General features: G+C 49.3%; 1 protein-coding gene across 1 annotated transcript in view; it reads left to right on the top strand.

The window, feature by feature from the left end:
* Positions 1–21316, top strand: part of LOC149450068 (transcriptional corepressor CBFA2T3-like) — a 60293-nt gene that overhangs the window by 26018 nt on the left and 12959 nt on the right. Inside the window, exons 5-9 of the mRNA XM_089692396.1 lie at positions 1515–1750; positions 6385–6455; positions 9833–10037; positions 14620–14688; positions 18708–18898. Of these exons, the coding sequence (XP_089548522.1) occupies positions 1515–1750; positions 6385–6455; positions 9833–10037; positions 14620–14688; positions 18708–18898 (772 nt within the window). The remainder of the gene's footprint in view (positions 1–1514; positions 1751–6384; positions 6456–9832; positions 10038–14619; positions 14689–18707; positions 18899–21316) is intronic.

Raw genomic sequence — 21316 nt, 5'->3', positions numbered from 1 at the left:
CCAGAAGAACGGTACTTGCCTGACTGCATTGTGCCAAGTGTAAAGTTTGGTGGAGGGGGGATTATGGTGTGGGGGTGTTCTTCAGGGGTTATGCTTGGCCCCCTAGTTCCAGTGAAGGGAACTCTTAAGGCGACATTTTGGACAATTTCATGCTCCCAACTTTGTGGGAGGAGTTTGGGGATGGCCCCTTCCTGTTCCAACATGACTGCCCACCAGTGCACAAAGCAAGGTCCATAAAGACATGGAGGAGCCAGTTTGGGGTGGAGGAACTTGACTGTCCTGCACAGAGTCCTGACCTCAACCCCATAGAACACCTTTGGGATGAATTAGAGCGGAGACTGCGAGCCAGGCCTCCTCCCCCGACATCAGTGCCTGACCTGACAAATGTGCTTCTGGAAGAATGGTCCAACCTTCCCATAGACACCCTCCTAAACCTTGTGGACGGCCTTCCCAGAAGAGTTGAAGCTGTTATAGGTGCAAAGGGCGGGGCCAACTCAATATTGAACCCTACGGACTAAGACTGGGGGCCATTAAAGGTCATGTGTGTGGAAAGGCTGGCCAATACTTGGGGCAATATAGTGTATATACGTGGGGGGGCGGGGACAATACTTGGGGCAATATAGTGTATATACGGGGGGGGGCGGGGACAATACTTGGGGCAATATAGTGTATATATGGGGGGGCGGGGACAATACTTGGGGCAATATAGTGTATATACTTGGGGGGCGGGGACAATACTTGGGGCAGTATGGTGTATATACGGGGAGGGGGCGGGGACAATACTTTGGGCAATATAGTGTATGTAGTTGGGGGGGCGGGGACAATACTTGGGGCAATATAGTGTATATTTGGGGGGGGGGACAATACTTGGGGCAATATAGTGTATCGTTACATAAACACGGTTTTTATTGATAAGATTATATACATCAAGCTGAATTGTTTTACATGTATAATAGGATACACGTATGATAGGTTAGAATTTGTCATGTGACATCTATGTAGGTCCTAAATATTAACAAAGTGAATTGCCAGTTAGCGTTGCTATAATGTGAAGCTGAGTACACGTCAAATACCCAATCATATGGAAGGGAATTAAAAAAAAAGAGAGAGCTCCAGCTCACAGCCTCTGATTGATCACCTCAGCGGTGTTCATGTGTCTGTGTGAAAGGGGGGGGGGGTGGTGTCCCTTCCCTCCAATCAGCTCTCACTGAGCTTTGCGGAGTGTAACTTCAGCTCCTCGTCCCGTTTTCTGAAAGCGCAGACAAGCTGTAAAAATTCTGGACTTTTAACGGCTGTAGAGAAGAGAGGGTTCAGACAAAGAGGTACAACTTCTGTAGGAAGATTTGTTTCATCTCTGTGTATCCCCTGAGCCCGGTCACTCGAGCATATGTGAGGGTTTACCACCACTTTAAATATTGAAAAAACCTTTTGGAGCGTTTTTTGGATTTGAGATATGACTGATGATATCTTGTTTTTTGAATTGTACATTTAATGGAATAAATCCTTTTCTTTAGGACCAAAGAGAACGCACAGGAAGGTCTCCACCCGGATCACCTTGCCAAGCGGCCATGCACCACAAGCCCCGCTCAAAGATACAGTCCCAGCAATGGACTACTCCATCCGCCCACCAATGGACTCCCACACCCCACCCCACCTCCTACTCAGCACTACCGCTTGGAAGACATGGTGCTGGCCCATCACTACCGCCATACAGACCCTCGGGAGCTGAGAGATCGATATCGGCAGGCAGGTATGAGACGCGCTCCTGCATATCTAGAAGGTTAAACGGTACGAGGGCCAAGGAGGCCAAGTGGGAATAGCCAGGCATAGATGGACCATAAAAGTGTCTGGAGGAAGAGTCTTTATCAAACCCAACCAACGTCATGCTCCCCTTTCCTTTTCCACACTGCGTAGGAAACCGAAGGGGGAAATACTGCAGCATTTATTACTGTAGGGAGCAACAATTGTTCCAGACACCATCTTCCATACACTCTTATGGGGTCCAATGTGCGGACAGGTTAAAGCCAGGGAAAAATGTGAAGTCTTACAGTTTACAGCAGCGTCCTACTAAGTGGGAGATCCGAAGGGGCACCCAAGTTTGCAGATCCATCCATTAGAATTCCTCATTCTCCTACATATTTAATAAGGCCAACAATGGCGATCTCCATGTTTCTTGGTTTCTCAGGATAGGTTTTCTATAGTTGTCCTCAAGTGTTGTCACTGTGTCAGTGTTATCAAGTGCAGATGACTGGGGATCCCGAGCTGTGCTGCAATAAACAGACGGTGCTGCTATGTGTTTACACATCTGGTATTGTGTAACAGCCGGAGCTCCAGCTAATATTGTCATACATAGTCTATTTTGGGTGCCCTAACATGCCAGTCTAGCAGATGCCTGAGAAGCTGCGTGATCTCAGCAGCAGGCTGTGTAATTCATGCATCAGCAGACATGCTGTTTGATGGCCCCAGTATGGGAAGAGGATCGCACAGGCCAACGTGGGCGCTATAACACAACTACGTCACAGAGGGATCCCATCACTGTCGTAATGTGTTCTCACAAGCAAAGTGCCTCGGCTCCTGGATTGTATGCTGTCTGGTCAAATGTTTGAGGACACCGACCTTCATGCTTATTAGACGACCCACTCCAAAACCATGGATATGAGATTCCAAAATATGGAGTTGTCCTTCAACCTGGACCTTTTAGACTAAAACAGCCTTCACAATTCTGGAAGACCATTGACAAGTCTATGGGGTGTTTGCAAGAATTTGTGCTTGTTCAAAAGAACATTTGTGAGTTGAGGTATGGATGTTGGATGAGAAAACCACAACTACGTCACATCAGAGTGATACCACCACTGTCCTAAGGTGTCCTCAAGCACAAAGTGCCTGGGCTCCTGAATTGTATGCTATGAGGTTAAATGTTTGTGGACACACTTTCACAGTTCTATGAGCTCGTTTGACAACCCACTCTAAAAACATGGGCATGGGACTCCAAAATATGGAGTTGTCCTTCAGCCTGGACCTTTGTGACTAAAACAGCCTTTTGGGGTGCTTCCGAGAATTTGTGTTTGTTCAGTCAAAATAACATTTGTGAGGTCAGGTATGGATGTTGGACGACAGGACCACAGCTACATCACAGTGATTCCACCACCGTCCTAATGTGTCCTCACATACAAAGTGCCTGGGCTCCTGGATTGTATGCTATCGGGTTAAACATTTATGGACACCAGACCTTCATGCTTGCCAGACAACTCATTTCAAAACCATTGGCATGAGACTCCAAAATATGGAGTTGTCCATCACCCTGGACCTTTGGGATTAAAACAGCCTCATCACATTGAGAAGACTGTAAAAAAGATTTTGGGGTGATTGTTCGAATTTGAGCTTGTTCAGCCAAAAGAAAATTTCTGTGGTTGGGTACGGATGTTGGACAAGCAGACCACAACTACGTCACAGAGCAATCACACCACTGTCATAATGTGTCCTCAAACACAATGTGCCTTGGCTCCTGGATTGTGTACTTTTATGGCCAAACGTTTGTGGACACCTGACCTTCATGTTTGTTAGACAACTCACTCCAAAACCATGGGCCTAGGACTCCAAAATATGAATTTGTCCTCCAACCTGGAGCTTTGTGACGAAAACAGCCTTCACAATTTGGGAAGACCATTGACAGGATTTTGGGTTGTTTCCGAGAATTTGTGCTTGTTCAGTCAAAAGAACATTTGTAAGGTCAGGTATGGATTGGAGATGAGAAGACCATAACTATGTCACAGAGCGAACACACCACTGTCCTAATGTATCCTCACACACAGTTACTGGGCTCCTGGATTATGTACTATATAGCCAAACGTTTGTGGACACCTTACCTTCACACTTCTATGAGCTTGTTGGACGACCCATTCCAAAACCATGGGCATGGGACTCCAAAATATGAAGTTGTCTTTCAACCTGGCCCTTTGTGGCTTAAATAGCCTCCACAATTTGAGAAGACTGTTGACAAGATTTTGACGAGTGTGCAAGAATTTGTGACTGTTCAGCCAAAAGAACTTTTTTGAGGTTGGGTACAGATGTTGGATGAGAAGACCTGGCTTCAACTCAGCATTCCAATTGATTACGAAGGCGTTCTGTAGGGCTGAGGTCAGGGCTAGCTCATTGAACCGTGTCTTTAGGGAAAAAAAAGAGGCTTCCCAAATTGGTGGCCAAAATTGCTTCAAACATCTCTGTGTGCTGTAAGATTAACAGTACCATTCACTAGAAACACCAGAACTTGATAGGGCTGGATGCGATGGTCAGGTGTCCGCAGACTGTTGGCTATATAGTGTAGGACCCTGGAGTCCAACCTGTGGTTCGAGGACTGCATGCGGCCCGTTAGTAAATGATGTGCATCCCTCGGACCTCAGCAGTTTATAGTGGGAACATTGATTAGGGTAATAGCATTAATCTCTACCAGCCTCATGGTTTGGTATTGCCTTCTGCAACCAACAATGTATCCTGTCCTCACTCTCTGACCCTAATTTTCTCTATTAGGTTTGCAATCTCTGAAAGTCCTCCCAAGCATTACGTATATTAAACATTATGTGTGGCCCTTTGGTGATGTCAAGGGCCATGGACAGGGCTGTTGTTAGAAACCACGGGGCCCCATCCAGCCAACCTTGCAGGCCCCCCCCCCCTTCCAAAAAAACATAGTTTACTATGCTTTAGTAATGAATGTACATAGTTAGTGATTGGTACCGATCACTCATTGTGTTCATTCAGAAAAGGAGGGGCTGGTAAATGTGATGTATTTACTGGACCTTTTCCCCACTCTCCATCCTGATCTTAGTGCGTGCTTGCAGCTGCTGAAAGGAGAGGAGGGAAGTCTGCAGCACTGTAGGGGTGAGTGCACAAAGGGGGCCTGGGCAGCAGGGGGGGTAATTGCTGGAACCGATTCCCTGTATTGCTCTCTGCAGCAGCTGAAAGCCAGCAAGAGGGAGAGAAGAAGTCAACTTTCAGCTGCTGCAGAGAGAGTCATACAGGGGATCGGTTCCAGTAATTACCCCCTCCCACCATACCAATCACCCTCCCTGCCTACATCCAATTCACCCAGCTGCCTGGGTTCCCCCTGGTAGCTTGGGCCCTGTAAATGAGGACTGGTGGTACCCCCTTATCCACGGCCCTGGCCATGGATGAGGCCACCTATAGCTCATAAGTTGACAAACACTGGTACAGGGGGTTTTGTCAAAAAGCCAGCGGCAGGGAGAGGAGAAGAAGTCAACCTTCAGCTGCTGCTGAGAGAGTCATACAGGGGATAGGTTCCAGTAATTACCCCCCCCTGCTGCCCAGGCCCCCTTTGTGGAAGTCTTTGACAAAACCCCCTGCACCAGTGGTTGCCAACTTATGAGCTATAGGTGGCCTCATCCATGGCCAGGGCTGTGGATAAGGGGGAACCAACAGTCCTCATGTACGGGGTCCAGGCTACCAGGGGGGACCCAGGCAGCTGGGTGAATTGGATGTAGGCAGGGAGGGTAATTGGTATGGTGGAAGGGGGTACTTACTGGAACCGATCCCCTGTATGACTCTCTGTGGCAGCTGAAAGTTGACTTCTTCTCCTCTCCCTCTTGCTGGCTTTCAGCTGCTGCAGAGAGAGTCATACTGGAGATAGGTTCCAGTAATTACCCCCCCCTGCTGCCCAGGCCCCCTTTGTGGAAGTCTTTGACAAAACCCCTTGCACCAGTGGTTGCCAACTTATGAGCTATAGGTGGTCTCATCCATGGCCAGGGCTGTGGATAAGGGGGAACCAACAGTCCTCATGTACGGGGTCCAGGCTACCAGGGGGGACCCAGGCAGCTGGGTGAATTGGATGTAGGCAGGGAGGGTGATTGGTATGGTGGAAGGGGGTGCTTACTGGAACCGATCCCCTGTATGACTCTCTCTGTAGCAGCTGAAAGTTAACTTCTTCTCCTCTCCCTCTTGCTGGCTTTCAGCTGCTGCAGAGAGAGAGTCATACAGGGGATCGGTTCCAGTAATTACCCCCTCCCACCATACCAATCACCCTCCCTGCCTACATCCAATTCACCCAGCTGCCTGGGACCCCCTGGTAGCCTGGGCCCCCCCGGTAGCATGGGCCCCCCCGGTAGCCTGGACCCCGTACATGAGGACTGGTGGTACCCCCTTATCCACAGCCCTGGCCATGGATGAAGCCCCCTATAGCTCATGAGTTGACAACCACGGGTGCTGGGGGTTTTGTCAAAGCCCTCCATGGTTTCTCCAGCCATCTGTCCATGTATCCAGGACTCTCCTGTCTGCATTAACACTAAAGATTTTGTATTCCCTTCACCAAAACATGGAAAGAAGCGTGTCTGGTTATAATTATCCGCGATAAGCAGCTTGTATTTCCTCTTTCAGCTGTGCATGAGGTCATTGATCACCGGCTGACAGACCGGGAGTGGGCAGAAGAGTGGAAACAACTCAACAATGTGAGTATGCCAAGAAAATGACGGCTCTAAAGATCAACATTGTAAGATTATTATCCCTAGAAATGACAAAGCTGCTGTGAAATGTCATCTGATTGGCCGGTGCGGGTTACTGCAGGTCATTGCTGATGGTTTTTAAAGAACTAATTATTATTGACCCCTAACTGAGTCGAACGATATCCAAGACCAGGAGAGATCGTGGTGTCTGGTTGTGGAGATGACAGAAGTTGCATCTTTTCAGCCTCCTCCGGATAAGAAGCTGAGATGGAATTGTAAATCGGTTATATTTAGAGATCTAAAGAGCTCCATCATGGGAATCGGTTAGAACCAGGGGTGGACTCACCATTCGGAAACTCAGGCACTGCCCGAGGGCCCAGGGTCAGTAGGGGGCCCCATGAGATGCCCCTGGTACCTTTTTCATAGGCTTTTTTGAGTTTGGGCAAAGACACAGGGGCCCCATGATCCCCTATTGCCCAGGGGCCCCATGAGTTGTCAGTCCGCCCCTGGTTAGAAGGGATTTGTTGGGATTCGAATGCCTAAATCTGAATTCCAGGTATCGTCCTAATTGCATAGAGTCCAGCTTGGACCATTGGAAGTATGCATGTCCCCATTGGTGGGCGCAGCCTATCGCATTATGGTGTGCACCCCAAAGCTCAAACAGCGAGCGGGAAAATTCCCCTTTATTTATTTATTTCAGGTACTTCTATATCGCCATCAATGTACTCCGCGCTTTACATATCTATTGTACATTCACATCAGTCCCCGCCCCCGAGGAGCGTACAATCTAAGGTCCCTAACTCACATTCATACATACACATACTAGGGACAATTTAGACAGGAGCCAATCAACCTCCCAGCCAGGGGTGGACTGATAACTCATGGGGCCCCCGGGCAATAGGGGATCATGGGGCCCCTGTGTCCTTGCCCACACTCAAAGCACACCCAAAAAAACCTGTAAAAGGCACCAGGGGCATTTCATGGGGCCCCCTACTGACCCCAGGCCCTCGGGCAGTGCCCAAGTGCTTGAATGGTCAGTCCCCCCAGCATGTCATTGGAGTGTGGGAGGAAACTGGAGTACCCAGAGGAAACCCACGCAGGCACAGGGAGAACATGCAAACTCCAGGCAGGTGGTGCCGTGGTTGGGATTCGAACCATTGACCCGAGTACTGCCAGGCGGAAGTGCTAACCATTTAGCCACTGTGCTGCCCATAAAAAAGAGAAGTGCGGGAATTAAACATTTATACCTAGTTGGGTGCTGCATCCATCTCCTGCTACCTCTACACCGAGAACTGAGCGATCAAGGACCACTGATCGCTCAATTATCGGGTGTGCTCTCTGCTCTGCCCCTCCAGCGCTTAGTCTGGGAATACACTGATGCGGTGTGGGATTCGCAGCCATTCCTGTGCGTTTCCCGCACCGCGTCACAATTGTGTTCATGCGATCTGCTGCAGGTGTCAGTGTTAAATTAACTGCACCCCAAGAACAGCTCGCAAAATGCAGTGCGATGGCCTGAATCGGATCCCATGCGATCTGATTCCAGTGCAGCAAATAAAAAGGTGCGGATGCGGTGCGATGTGAGCCATACAACATGAATGGGCTCAAAATGCACCGCACAGAATTGAACAGGAAAGGGCTCAGGCATGCTGGATCGATGATGTCACAAGGGGGCGGGGTCACCCGGGTGATGTCACTGGGTGGCCCCGCTCCATAGATATTTAAGAACTGTCAAAGCTGGTGAAGCTGCCAGCGCCGAGAGTGGAGCCTTTTTTTTTTTTCTTTTTTCGGGTCGGCGGTGGCGGCGGGCATCGTGATTGACGCTGGATATACTTCGGGGGACATTTTTTTTTATTTTTGTTGTTTTAATAAAGAACTTGTCAAAGACCGTCTCCTGTCGTTTTGTACACTACACTTTTTGTGAATGAGTGGCGGTACCATTCACATGGGGGGGGGGGGGGAATCTGGGGGCCCATACTTCTAGACCTCCGCAACCACTGGCCATGCTTGTGGGGAATAGGCCCTTGTTCCCATCAACAGGGGAGCCCCCCTGCCCCAAAGCACCCCCCCTTGTTCCCATCAACAGGGGAGCCCCCCTGCCCCAAAGCACCCCCCCTTGTTCCCATCAACAGGGGAGCCCCCTGCCCCAAAGCACCCCCCCTTGTTACCATCAACAGGGGAGCCCCCCTGCCCCAAAGCACCCCCCCTTGTTCCCATCAACAGGGGAGCCCCCCTGCCCCAAAGCACCCCCCCTTGTTCCCATCAACAGGGGAGCCCCCCTGCCCCAAAGCACCCCCCCTTGTTCCCATCAACAGGGGAGCCCCCCTGCCCCGAAGCACCCCCCCTTGTTCCCATCAACAGGGGAGCCCCCCTGCCCCAAAGCACCCCCCCTTGTTACCATCAACAGGGGAGCCCCCCTGCCCCAAAGCACCCCCCCTCATGTTGGGGGCATGTGGCCTGGTATGGTTCAGGTGGGGGGGTGGGGCACTCACTACTTCCCCCCTTTTCTTGCCCTGCCAGGCTGCAGACTCAAACGACGGTATGGTATGGATTTTGGGGGGGGGCCCCATGCCATTTAAAAAAAAAAATGTTGGCGTGGGGGTTCCCCTCAAAATCCATACTAGACCTGAAGGCCTTGGTATGGATGGGAGAGGGAGGGACGTCACCCCGTTTTTTTGCAAAATTTTTTATTCTTTCTTTTTACATTCAGCTGTCAGTGGGAAACACCGCCGACGGCTGGAACATTACTGCGTGGAACATTACTGCGTGGAAGAATACCGCGTGGAACATTACCGCGTGGAACAATACCATGTGGAACATTTCCGCGTGAAACAATACCATGTGGAACATTTCCGCGTGAAACAATACCATGTGGAACATTTCCGCGTGGAACATTACCGCATGTTTTCGCTGCTAAAAACCGCACGACTTAAAAAAGAAATAAAACTAAAATAATATAAAATAATGACGTATTTTAGCAGCATTTTTAGTGATTGCCAACGTTTTCTTTTTTTTAAATGCTGTGCGCATATTCGGATGCGGCAAGATACCGCTTCGTGAATTGTCCACATTTTTTTTTCTCAAATTTGTGATTTTTTTTTTTTTGCTTTATATAATAAAAATTTAAAACTCCAAAGGGTGATAAAATGCCATGAAAAGAAAGCTCTGTCTGTGTGAAAACAAAAGATATAAATGACGATTGGATAGAGCGTTGCATGACCGAGCAATCACCAGTTAAAGTAGCGCAGTGCTGAGTAGCAAAAAAAATGGGCTGGCCATGAAGGAAAGGTGAAAGCATCCGGAGCTGAAGGGGTGATGGAACCTCCTGGGACGGATCGTTGCTGTGATTGTGGAAATGACGAGTTTTTTCTTTTTTTTCCCACCAGCTGTTAAACTGCATTATGGATATGGTGGAGAAAACCCGGCGCTCGCTGACGGTCCTCCGCCGCTGCCAGGAAGCAGACCGAGAAGAGCTCAACCACCGGCCACGGCGCTACAGTGATGCGGAGGACCTGAAAAAGAGCGTCAGCTCTGTGAGCCAGCCGGCGCGGCACCACAACAGCTCTTCAAGCACCGAGTCCTCACCAGCAGGTCAGCGAAGGAACTTCTACTATATGTAGCGATGTCAAGATTTATTGCACCTTACCGATCAGTAGATGTGACGACCGCATTCGTTTTCTTTTCTTGTGCTTTTTCCCCCCTCTGTTTTCACCTGGTGATCTGGCCAGTAACACACCTCCTGTATTAGAGCGCCTCCACTCTGCAGGAAGGAGCACAGGGGGCACAGCAGACAGCAGCATTGCCACTCTGTTGGGGAGGGGAGTGTTAAATGTATTAACAATAACATATAAAGCCATTTATAACTCCGCCCCGAATTACATCACCAAACTTGTCTCCAAATATCACCCAAACCGTCCTCTCCGCTCCTCCCATGACCTCCTACTCTCTAGCTCCCTTGTCTCCTCCTCCCATGCCCGTCTCCAGGACTTCTCCAGAGCTTCTCCCATCCTCTGGAACTCTCTACCCCAATTTATCAGACTATTGCCTACTCTGCTCACTTTTAGGCGATCTCTGAAAACTGATCTCTTCAGGGAAGCCTATCCTGCCCTCAGCTAATACTGGAATCTTCTACTCTTCCAACCAGCCCCTCCCCCACAGTTATTACCTTTTGTACCACCAGCCCCTCCCTCCTAGATTGTAAGCTCCCAGGATCAGGCCCTCCCTCCTAGATTGTAAGCTCCCAGGATCAGGGCCCTCCTTTCCCTCTTGTATTGAACTGTATTGTTCTGTAATGTCTCCCGTTATATTGTAAAGCGCTGAGCAAACTGTTGGCGCCATAAATCCTGTATAATAATAATAATATATAAATCCTGTATAATAATAATAATATATAAATCCTGTATAATAATAATAATATATAAATCCTGTATAATAATAATAATTAGCAGATTTATATACACTAACAAGCCAAACTCCAGCTCACACTTTATAACCAGTTACAGCTGCATTTTATTTCCTTTGGGGATAAAGGTTTTTCGCGAATAAATAAAAGCTGACCATTTTAAAGGTAAATGGTTTGTCTCATCCATGTAATTTGATACATTCTGCTGGAGAGCTTGTGAAAAACAACAGACTTGCTGGCTGGATCAGCAGATGAAAATCGAAGAAAGAAAACCTAAGAAAAGAAAACTAATGCAGCCATCTCATTTGCTTTTGGGCTTAATACCGCTTTAAAGCCCAACTCCAGGCAAATAAAAAACAAAAATGGCTCAGTTAGGTCTAGGGGAACAATAGAAGGAGATATACTTATCTGATCCTCCAATCAGGGCCGGGACAAGGGGTGGGCAGAAGGGGCGGGTGCCCTGGACACTGGTATCATGTGAGGTGAGGGGGGCACCAAGGAGAGTTCCTGATGCTACAGCAGCATCACTACTCCTGTCAGCTTAGCGTGGGTAGTGGCCAGCCATATCCCTAGAGGAGGAGAGAGCCGGGAGGAGGTGCTGGCTGTGCTCTCTCCTTTTTCTAGCTCTGCAGCACTCCTGGACACTGGTATCATGTGAGGTGAGGGGGGCACCAAGGAGAGTTCCTGATGCTACAGCAGCATCACTTCTCCTATCAGCTTAGCTGTGGGTAGTGACCAGCCAAATCCCTGGAGGAGGAGAGAGTCGGGAGGAGGTGCTGGCTGTGCTCTCTCTCTCCTCTATCTCCACATTCCTGCCGCTGCAGACATTTCATTTCTTTTGGGTTTAAAACCGCTTTAAAGCCCAACTCTATGCAAAAAAAAAAAATGGCTCAATTAGGTGTAGGGTAGGGATGGGCAACTGTGGCACTCCAGCTGTTGGTGAACTACAAGTCCCATCATGCCTCTGCCTTTGGGAGTCATGCTTGTAACTGTCAGTTTTGCAATGCCTCATGGGACTTGTAGTTCTACAACAGCTGGAGGGCCACAGTTGCCTACCCCTGGTCTAGGGGAACAATAGAAGGAGATATACTTATCTGATCCTCCACTCAGGGCCGGGACAAGGGGTGGGCAGAAGGGGCGGCTGCCCTGGACACTGGTATCATGTGAGGTGAGGGGGGCACCAGGGACAGTTCCTGATGCTACAGCAGCATCACTACTCCTGTCAGCTTAGCGTGGGTAGTGACCAGCCATATCCCTAGAGGAGGAGAGAGCCGGGAGGAGGTGCTGGCTGTGCTCTCTCCTTTTTCTAGCTCTGCAGCACTCCTGGACTGGAACTGTCAGACTCATGTTCTGGGAGGGGAAATTTCAGCGGGGGCAGGGGGGAATTGTACTGGGAGGAGAGGGAATTTGTCTTTGGGGAGAATCTTGGCTTGCAAAGGGAATTTATGCCTATTGGGTAAGCGTGCAGATTAGTGCTTGATTTTGTTTGGGGGAGGGGAATTTGCTGACACAATGTTCATACATCTTGAGGGGCAGCGCAGTTTGGCATCTATCACCCTGGGCACTAAATGACCACCCCCCCTCCTCCCACAGCAAGACTGGTGCCCACAGCTTCGGCACCCCCGCAATCTAACAGTCTAGGGTCCCGATGTCATCAAGACCAGAGCAGGGTCCTCACAAGTCCTTCGACCCTCCTGCCACTTCTTCCAGGGGGGTGGTGACGCCCCCTGAGAATTGCCACCCCAGGCAAACGCCTAGTTTGCCTCACAGTAAATACACCACTGCTGGTGACAGGTACTCTTTATGGAGGGATCTGGTGTCTAAGAGACCCCAAATCCCTCCCCTGCCCTCAAAAGCATTCATGACGCCACGATCAGTGTTTTTGAAGGCTTTTGATTTTTTCTTTTTTGACATCCGGGTACACCAGGAGTGATGTCAGGTCATAGCTTCCGGGTTGCCATAGTGGAGACCCAATCAAAGCCGATCCTGGCTTTGTTTGGGTGTCTGACCAGCCGGCGGACGTGTCGGGACAGAAGACCCCGAGCGAGTGTCAGAAGGTGGTGGGAGGTGGGTGGACGTCCCCTCCTGCTGCTGTACAAACATTCCAGCGGCTAGTTAGCTTCTTGAATTGCTATTACAAGAGAGACAACCGGCGGCTCTAAACAACGGTCCTGGGGTGATGCCTGCTCCGGTATAACGCTTGAAGTCAAGCGGCGTACCCCTTACGTTGATTGGCGGCAAGTGGAAGGGAAAGGAGTAGGATGGGGGGAGGGGGGAGAGGAAATTGTTAACCAGCTCCCAACCCCAGGAGCCCTTTTCTTCATAAAGGTGGAGGCCAACCATGATGTTCCCAAGGAGGACCATAAATCATGGCGGAGTGAATCAAAGACACCCGTGATAGAGAGGAATAAAATTCCCAGTAAACAGCAGTAGATATAAAGTTTTGTGAGTTTGGACAACCTATCCTGGGAAATGGGGACAGGACAAGTGTAGGTAGGAAAGCCAGAGTCAGGCCAAACAAAAGGAATAGTCTGGGATGGGCATAAATTGGACCAGTGCATGGAACCAGTGTAGGTGGGACAAGGTGTAGATGGGGCAGCCAGAGTCAGGTCAAACAAATAGGACAGCCTGGGATGGGTATAAATGGAACCAGTGCATGGGCATGGAACCAGTGTAGGTGGGACAGCCAGGGTCAGGTCATACAAATAGAGCAGTCTGGGATTGTTGTACATGGAACCAGTGCATGGGCATGGAACCAGTGTAGGTGGGACAAGTATAGATGGGACACCCAGGGTCAGGTCATTCAAATAGGACAGTCTGGGATGGGTGTACATGGAACCAGTGCATGGGCATTGAACCAGTGTAGGTGGGACAGCGAGAGTCAGGTCATACAAATAGGACAGTCTGGGAAGGGTGTACATGGAACCAGTGTAGGTGGGACAAGGTGTACGTAGGACAGCCAGAGTCAGGTCAAACAAATAGGACAGTCTGGGAAGGGTGTACATGGAACCAGTGCATGGGCATGGAACCAGTGTAGGTGGGACAGCGAGAGTCAGGTCATACAAATAGGACAGTCTGGGAAGGGTGTACATGGAACCAGTGTAGGTGGGACAGCCAGGGTCAGGTCATACAAATAGGACAGTCTGGGAAGGGTGTACATGGAACCAGTGTAGGTGGGACAGCCAGGGTCAGGTCATACAAATAGGACAGTCTGGGAAGGGTGTACATGGAACCAGTGTAGGTGGGACAGCCAGAGTCAGGTCATACAAATAGGACAGTCTGGGAAGGGTGTACATGGAACCAGTGTAGGTGGGACAGTCAGGGTCAGCTCATACAGAGTAGTCTGGGTTGGGCGAGGAGGACCATAAATCATGGCGGAGGGAATAAGACACCCGTGATAGAGAAGAATAAAATTCCCGGTAAACAGCAGTAGATATAAAGTTTTGTGCGCTTGGACAACCTATCCTGGGAAACGGGGATGAGCTCCTCAATTTCCTCGATTCGGAACCACTCCGATTGCCAGGACCTGTCTGGGATTCCAATGCCCCGGGACACATGATCTGGCTGCATTCCCCATAAACATGGCCAAGAATTTGGAATAAGTCCGGTGGGGCAGCTATGAGGTATGATGGAGACGGTATTGTGTGGGACTGACCGGGTTATATTTCATCTTCCCGGAGTTGGGCTGTAAAGGGAACTGCAGGACACAGACTAGAACGTGCCGCCCTCTGTAGGCTGCTCATCAACTCTTTTTTTTCCTTTTTCCTTTAGAGCCATCGAGGGACTTCCTACATAGGCCGCCGCCTGGCTACATGCCTGAGGAGATCTGGAGGAAGGCAGGTGAGTTATATCCTGGAGGCAGCCAAGACAAGTGAGATGGCCCACAGCATCAGGGGTGTCCATATTACATGACTCTCTAGGCCAGGGGGCTCCAGACTTTTCAAACAAAGGGCCAGTTTACTGTCCTTCAGACTTTGAGGAGGTCGAATTGTGGCCAGTGGAAATACATAGAAAGGAGAAAATACTCTGCTGTCAATGGGAGTATAAAATGCCCCATCAATGGTGTCAGTGGGAGGAATAGTGCCCCATCATTGGTGTCAGTGGGAGGAATAGTGCCCAATCATTGGTGTCCGTGGGAGGAGTAGTGCCCCATCATTGGTGTCAGTGGGAGGAATAGTGTCCCATCATTGGTATCAGTGGGAGGAATAGTGCCCCGTCATTGGTGTCAGTGGGAGGAATAGTGCCCCATCATTGGTGTCAGTGGGAGGAATAGCGCTCCATCATTGGTGTCAGTGGGAAGAATGGTGCCCCATCAATGGTGTCAGTGGGAGGAATAGTGCTCAATCATTGGTGTCAGTGGGAGGAATAGTGCCCCATCATTGGTGTCAGTGGGAGGAATAGTGCCCCATCATTGGTGTCAGTGGAAGGAATAGTGCCCCATCATTGGTGTCAGTGGGAGGAATAGTGCCCCATCATTGGTATCAGTGGGAGGAATAGTGCCCCATCATTGGTGTCAGTGGAAGGAATAGTGCCCCGTCATTGGTGTCAGTGGGAGGAATAGTGCCCCATCATTGGTATCAGTGGGAGGAATAGTGCTCCGTCATTGGTGTCAATGGGAGGAATAGTGCCCCGTCATTGGTGTCAGTGGGAGGAATAGTGCTCCGTCATTGGTGTCAGTGGGAGGAATATTGCTCCGTCATTGGTGTCAATGGGAGGAATAGTGCCCCGTCATTGGTGTAAGTGGGAGGAATAGTGCCCCATCATTGGTGTCAGTGGGAGGAATAGTGCCCCATCATTGGTGTCAGTGGGAGGAATAGTGTCCCATCATTGGTGTCAGTGAGAGGAATAGTGCCCCATCATTGGTGTCAGTGGGAGGAATAGTGCTCCGTCATTGGTGTCAGTGGGAGGAATAGTGCCCCGTCATTGGTGTCAGTGGGAGGAATAGTGCCCCATCATTGGTGTCAGTGGGAGGAATAGTGCCCCATCATTGGTGTCAGTGGGAGGAATAGTGTCCCATCATTGGTGTCAGTGAGAGGAATAGTGCCCCATCATTGGTGTCAGTGGGAGGAATAGTGCTCCGTCATTGGTGTCAGTGGGAGGAATAGTGCTCCGTCATTGGTGTCAGTGGGAGGAATAGTGTCCCATCATTGGTGTCAGTGGGAGGAATAGTGCTCCGTCATTGGTGTCAGTGGGAGGAATAGTGTCCCATCATTGGTATCAGTGGGAGGAATAGTGCCCCATCATTGGTGTCAGTGGGAGGAATAGTGCCCCATCATTGGTGTCAGTGGGAGGAATAGTGCCCCATCATTGGTGTCAGTGGGAGGAATAGTGCCCCATCATTGGTGTCAGTGGGAGGAATAGCGCCCCATCATTGGTGTCAGTGGGAGGAATAGCGCTCCATCATTGGTGTCAGTGGGAGGAATAGTGCCCCATCATTGGTGTCAGTGGGAGGAATAGTGCCCCATCATTGGTGTCAGTGGGAGGAATAGTGCCCCATCATTGGTGTCAGTGGGAGGAATAGTGCCCCATCATTGGTGTCAGTGGGAGGAATAGTGCCCCATCATTGGTGTCAGTGGGAGGAATAGTGCCCCATCATTGGTGTCAGTGGGAGGAATAGTGCCCCAAGGGCCAGATAAAAGTGAGGAAAGGGCCACATTCGGCCCCTGTGTTGCAGTTTGGAGACCACTGCTCTAGACAGTGTCAGGGGTCCCACCATATAGTGCATATGCTAGCGGTGCATCTAAATGAAAATTCTTCATTTGCCTGAATATCGGGGGAAAAAAAATACAAAATATATATGGATTCTATTTGACTTTTTAATTAATATCAGGAATTTAAATGAAAATGAATTTATTTTCGGCCAATCGGCTGGTTTCTTTGCAGCACTTTTGCATTAAAAAAAAATAAAAAAAAAGAGAAATGCGTCCGTTTAAATGCGATGTGTCCTCACGCGGGTCCGTAGCGCTTCCCTTTTGGGAGCAGATTTGGCGAGTTACAAAAAAATAAAAACGCACCTCTCCATTGAGGCCTGGTTCACACCAATGCGTTTTTTAGGGCTTTTTGCAGAAACGCACGGCGGTCATAAGCCCCGCCCCCCCGGCATCAGAAACCTCCTAAAGGACTGGGCAGCTCTGGAATTAAGGGGTTAATGACATTCGTTTACAATATGACTTGTGTAGCAATTGGATTGGATATTTTTTTTTCCCACAAAAGTGGAGTTGCCCTTTAACGTTTGTTAACAAATTTTCATTAAAAAAAAAATGCGATGGAATTCAGCTGCGTTTTTGATGCGTTTTATCAGTACAATTCTGTGCAGGAAAACTGCAGTCTGTTCTATTTTTTTTTTCTGCAACCGGAACGCACAGAAAGTCGGTGAGATGGTTGTCAATGTCATAGTTCCCATCAGCACTTGCAGTTCTGGTGCGTTTTTGATGCGTTTTTGATGCGTTTTACCAGCGCAGATCTGTGCAGGAAAAATGCCGCCTGTTCTGTTTTTTTTCTGCACCCGGAACGCACTGGAACTGCCAGCGCTGATGTGAACGATGACACTGACAACCATCTCACTGGCTTTCTGTGCGTATTGGATGGAGGGAAAAAAGTGTACAGAAACGCATGGAGTGTGAGCTGGCCCTATAGAAACTCAGTCCAGATGTGTTCCGGATGCGTTTTTGACACGTTTTTGATGCTTTCTGGTTCATTTTTCCCCCTCTCTTTTTCTTCAATGTAAATAGGGACATGTGCATTATGGTGCGTTTTGTATGCGTTTTACCGCGTTCCAGTACAGTTCTGTGCAGGAAAAATGCCGCTTGTTCTACTTTTTTTTTTTCTGCACCCGGAACGCACCGGAACTGCCAGCGCTGATGTGAACGATGACACTGATAACCATCTCACCGACTTTCTGTGCGTTTTGGATGCAGGGTAAAAAGCGCACAGAAATGCATGGAGCGTGATGCGGCCCAGGGGCAGACTGACCATTTGGAAACTCAGGCACTGCCCGAGGGCCCGGGGTCAGTAGGGGGCCCCATGAGATGCCCCTGGTACCTTTTTCATAGGCTTTATTGAGTTTGGGCAAGGACACAGGGGCCCCATGATCCCCTATTGCCCGGGGGCTCCATGAGTTGTCAGTCCGCCCCTGATCCGGCCCTAAATGTATTTTGAAATGTTCCTAGTGTAAGAACTCTAATAGATCCCAAACACAGTCTGCTGTAATCCTCTGTACAGCAGCACTCAGACTGGGAAGGGGGAGCATTACCAGGAGCCAATCAGGTATTCTTTAGGGCCTGTGTGCTGACTGGTGATTGGCTGTGTTGCTCTGATGTCATAGCGAGGGTTGTACTGTGTACTGTGAATACAATGCAGTGTTGTAGATTATGGGATGGATGTACTAAAGGCCAATAGACGGCGCACTTTGGAAGTGCAGCGGCTCCAGATCTTCGTAAATGAGGGGACTTCCATCGTCCAATCCTGTGCAAGGAAAATGCAGCTTCTTCTCATTTTTGGATATTCTTTGCTTCCCCGCATTCGCGAAGCTCTGGAGCATCTGCACTTGCAAAGTGCGCCGTCTGTTTGCCTTCAGTAAATCCCCCGCTTTCTACAGCTTGGCTAACACTCAGTGTGATGGGCAACCGGTAGATCTCTGTTTGTTGTACAACTACAAGTCCCAGCATGCCCTGCCTGCCAAGGTGTGTATGGAGTCACACGGGGACCGCGCGGTCGCACAGCAGCCAATAGATCTGCCCATTTCCCGTCACATTCGCTGCAGCGTAGGGTATAGACCTGAATCATTAAACCCCTCCTACACCTGAGTCCCCCCTCCCAGGGCTCATCTTCACCTCTGAGCTGTCTCTCTGCCCGCACAGAGGAGGCGGTGAACGAAGTCAAGCGGCAGGCCATGTCCGAACTGCAGAAGGCCGTGTCGGAAGCGGAGCGCAAGGCTCACGACCTCATCACTTTAGAGAGAGCCAAAATGGAGCGAGCGCTGGCGGAGGCGAAGCGGCAAGCATCCGAGGACGCAGTCTCCGTCATCAACCAGCAGGAGGACTCAAGTGAGGTAACGCCCATGAGGAGCTGAGTAGGAGGCAAGAGATTCTTTGAGAAGGACTAGCTATTGGGCTTCGTACAGGCGGGCTTCAGCTTGTAGACAGGAGTGTGAAGGGCGAGCATTTACATGGCATTTCCAAAGCTTCCAGAAAACTTTGAGAACATTTCACTCCAGTCTGGGGATGTTAAAAACGGATTGAAATAGGCAGGTTTTCTTTTATCTCAGCAGTAGGCGCAGGTACTACCTTCTTCCAGGTCAACCCTTGTCTCTGCTCCCTGCCCACCTCTGAGCACCGTCCCTTGGTTCCACCCCCTATGCACCTCTGGGGACCGTCCCTTGGTTCCTCCCCCTATCCACCTCTGAGCACCGTCCCTTGGTTCCACCTTCTACCCACCTCCGGGCACTGTCCCTTGGTTCCACCTCTGAGCACCGTCCCTTGGTTCCACCTCCTACCCAGCTCTGAGCACTGTCCCTTGGTTCCACCCCCTACCCACCTGCAAGCACCGTCCCTTGGTTCCACCTCCTACCCACCTCTGAGCACAGTCCCTTGGTTCCACCTCCTACCCACCTCCAAGCACCGTCCCTTGGTTCCACCTGCTACCCACCTCCAAGCACCGTCCCTTGGTTCCACCTCCTACCCACCCCCCAGCACTGTCCCTTGGTTCCACCTCCTACCCACCTCCAAGCACCGTCCCTTGGTTCCACCTGCTACCCACCTCCAAGCACCGTCCCTTGGTTCCACCTGCTACCCACCTCCAAGCACCGTCCCTTGGTTCCACCTCCTACCCACCCCCCAGCACTGTCCCATGGTTCCACCTCCTACCCACCTCCAAGCACCGTCCCTTGGGTCCACCTCCTATCCACCTCTGAGCATCATCCCTTGGTCCCACCCCCAAGCACCGTCCCTTGGTTCCACCCCCTACGCACCTCCGAACACCGTCCCTTGGTTCCACCTTCTACTCACCTCCGAGCACCGTCCCTTGGTTCCACCTCCTACCCACCCCCCAGCACCGTCCCTTGGTTCCACCTCCAAGCACTGTCCCTTGGTTCCACCCCCAACCCACCTCCAAGCACCGTCCCTTGGTTCCACCTTCTACCCACCTCTGAGCACCGTCCCTTGGTTCCACCTTCTACCCACCTCCAAGCACTGTCCCTTGGTTCCACCTTCTACCCACCTCTGAGCACCGTCCCTTGGTCCAACCTTCAAGCACCGTCTCTTGGTTCCACCCCCTACCCACCTCCGAGCACCGTCCCTTAGTTCCACCTTCTACCCACCTCTGAGCACTGTCCCATGGTTCCACCTTCTACTCCCCTCCGAGCACCGTCCCTTGGCTCCTCTGGGTACACCATTTTAATCTGCAGCCAGTTAGGAACAAAAGTGGCTATTTACAGCAATGATTGTTAATGGGGAACTTCACTTTGTTTTTGTTTTCTTCAAGTCAGCAGCTACAAATAACTAGAGCTGCTGACTTTTAAAAAGTCAGTGACTGGGGATTAGTATTGTCTTCCTCAGGGATTTTTTCAGTGGGAACGCAGTTCCGGCACCTCCAGCACTGAATGTATGTAGCGGCAAGGGATGCTGGGGTGTGCTGGAGGTATTGAATTATATTTTGAAATATATTGAATATGGCCAAAATTGTAGCTTTCCAAAAATATGTCAATATATTCAGGAGGAATATTTTTCAAATATATTAAAATATATTATATATAATATATTTGAAAAATATTCTTCCTGAATATATTGACATATTTTTAAAAAGCTACAATTTTGGCCATATTGAATATATTTCAAAATATATATATATATACACTGTATGTTGAATTGAATTTTTGTTACAAAAGATATAAAAAATAGTTCTAAAAATACATTTCAAATATACTGTATGTTTCTTAAAATACAAAATCTACATTTTTGGAATGCACTTACAAATATATGTAAAAATAAATGGTAAAATATATTTTATATACCATTTATTTTTACATATATTTGTAAATGCATTCCAAAAATGTAGATTTTGTATTTTTAAAGACATACAGTATATTTGAAATGTATTTTTAGAACAATTTTTTATATCTTTTGTAACAAAAATGCAATTTAACATACAGTTTATATATATATATTTTTAAATATATTGAATACGGCCAAATATATGTCAATTTATTTGGGAAGAATATTTTTTAAATATATTTTTCTCCCATGTGGGTGGTGGCCGGACCTGATTATTGGGCTGAGGCCTTCCTATAGGTGAGTCTGTCACTCTCTCTGCCTCGGGAATCTGCTGCTGAGCAAAGCTGAATGCTGACCAAACACTAAAGGTCTGCACGTGTATTTGGTCAGTTTTGGAGACCCCGTTAGGGGACAATGTATCATTTTGTAACTTCCAATAACAGGAGCCAAACGTTTTTTCTGCTTCTGCTGATTGCGTC

Source organism: Staurois parvus, unplaced genomic scaffold (genome assembly GCF_062004578.1).
Source record: "Staurois parvus isolate SC_StPar_1 unplaced genomic scaffold, SC_StPar_1.0 ptg000585l, whole genome shotgun sequence".
NCBI lineage: Eukaryota > Metazoa > Chordata > Amphibia > Anura > Ranidae > Staurois > Staurois parvus.
This window is presented reverse-complemented; position numbering and strand designations above follow the sequence as displayed.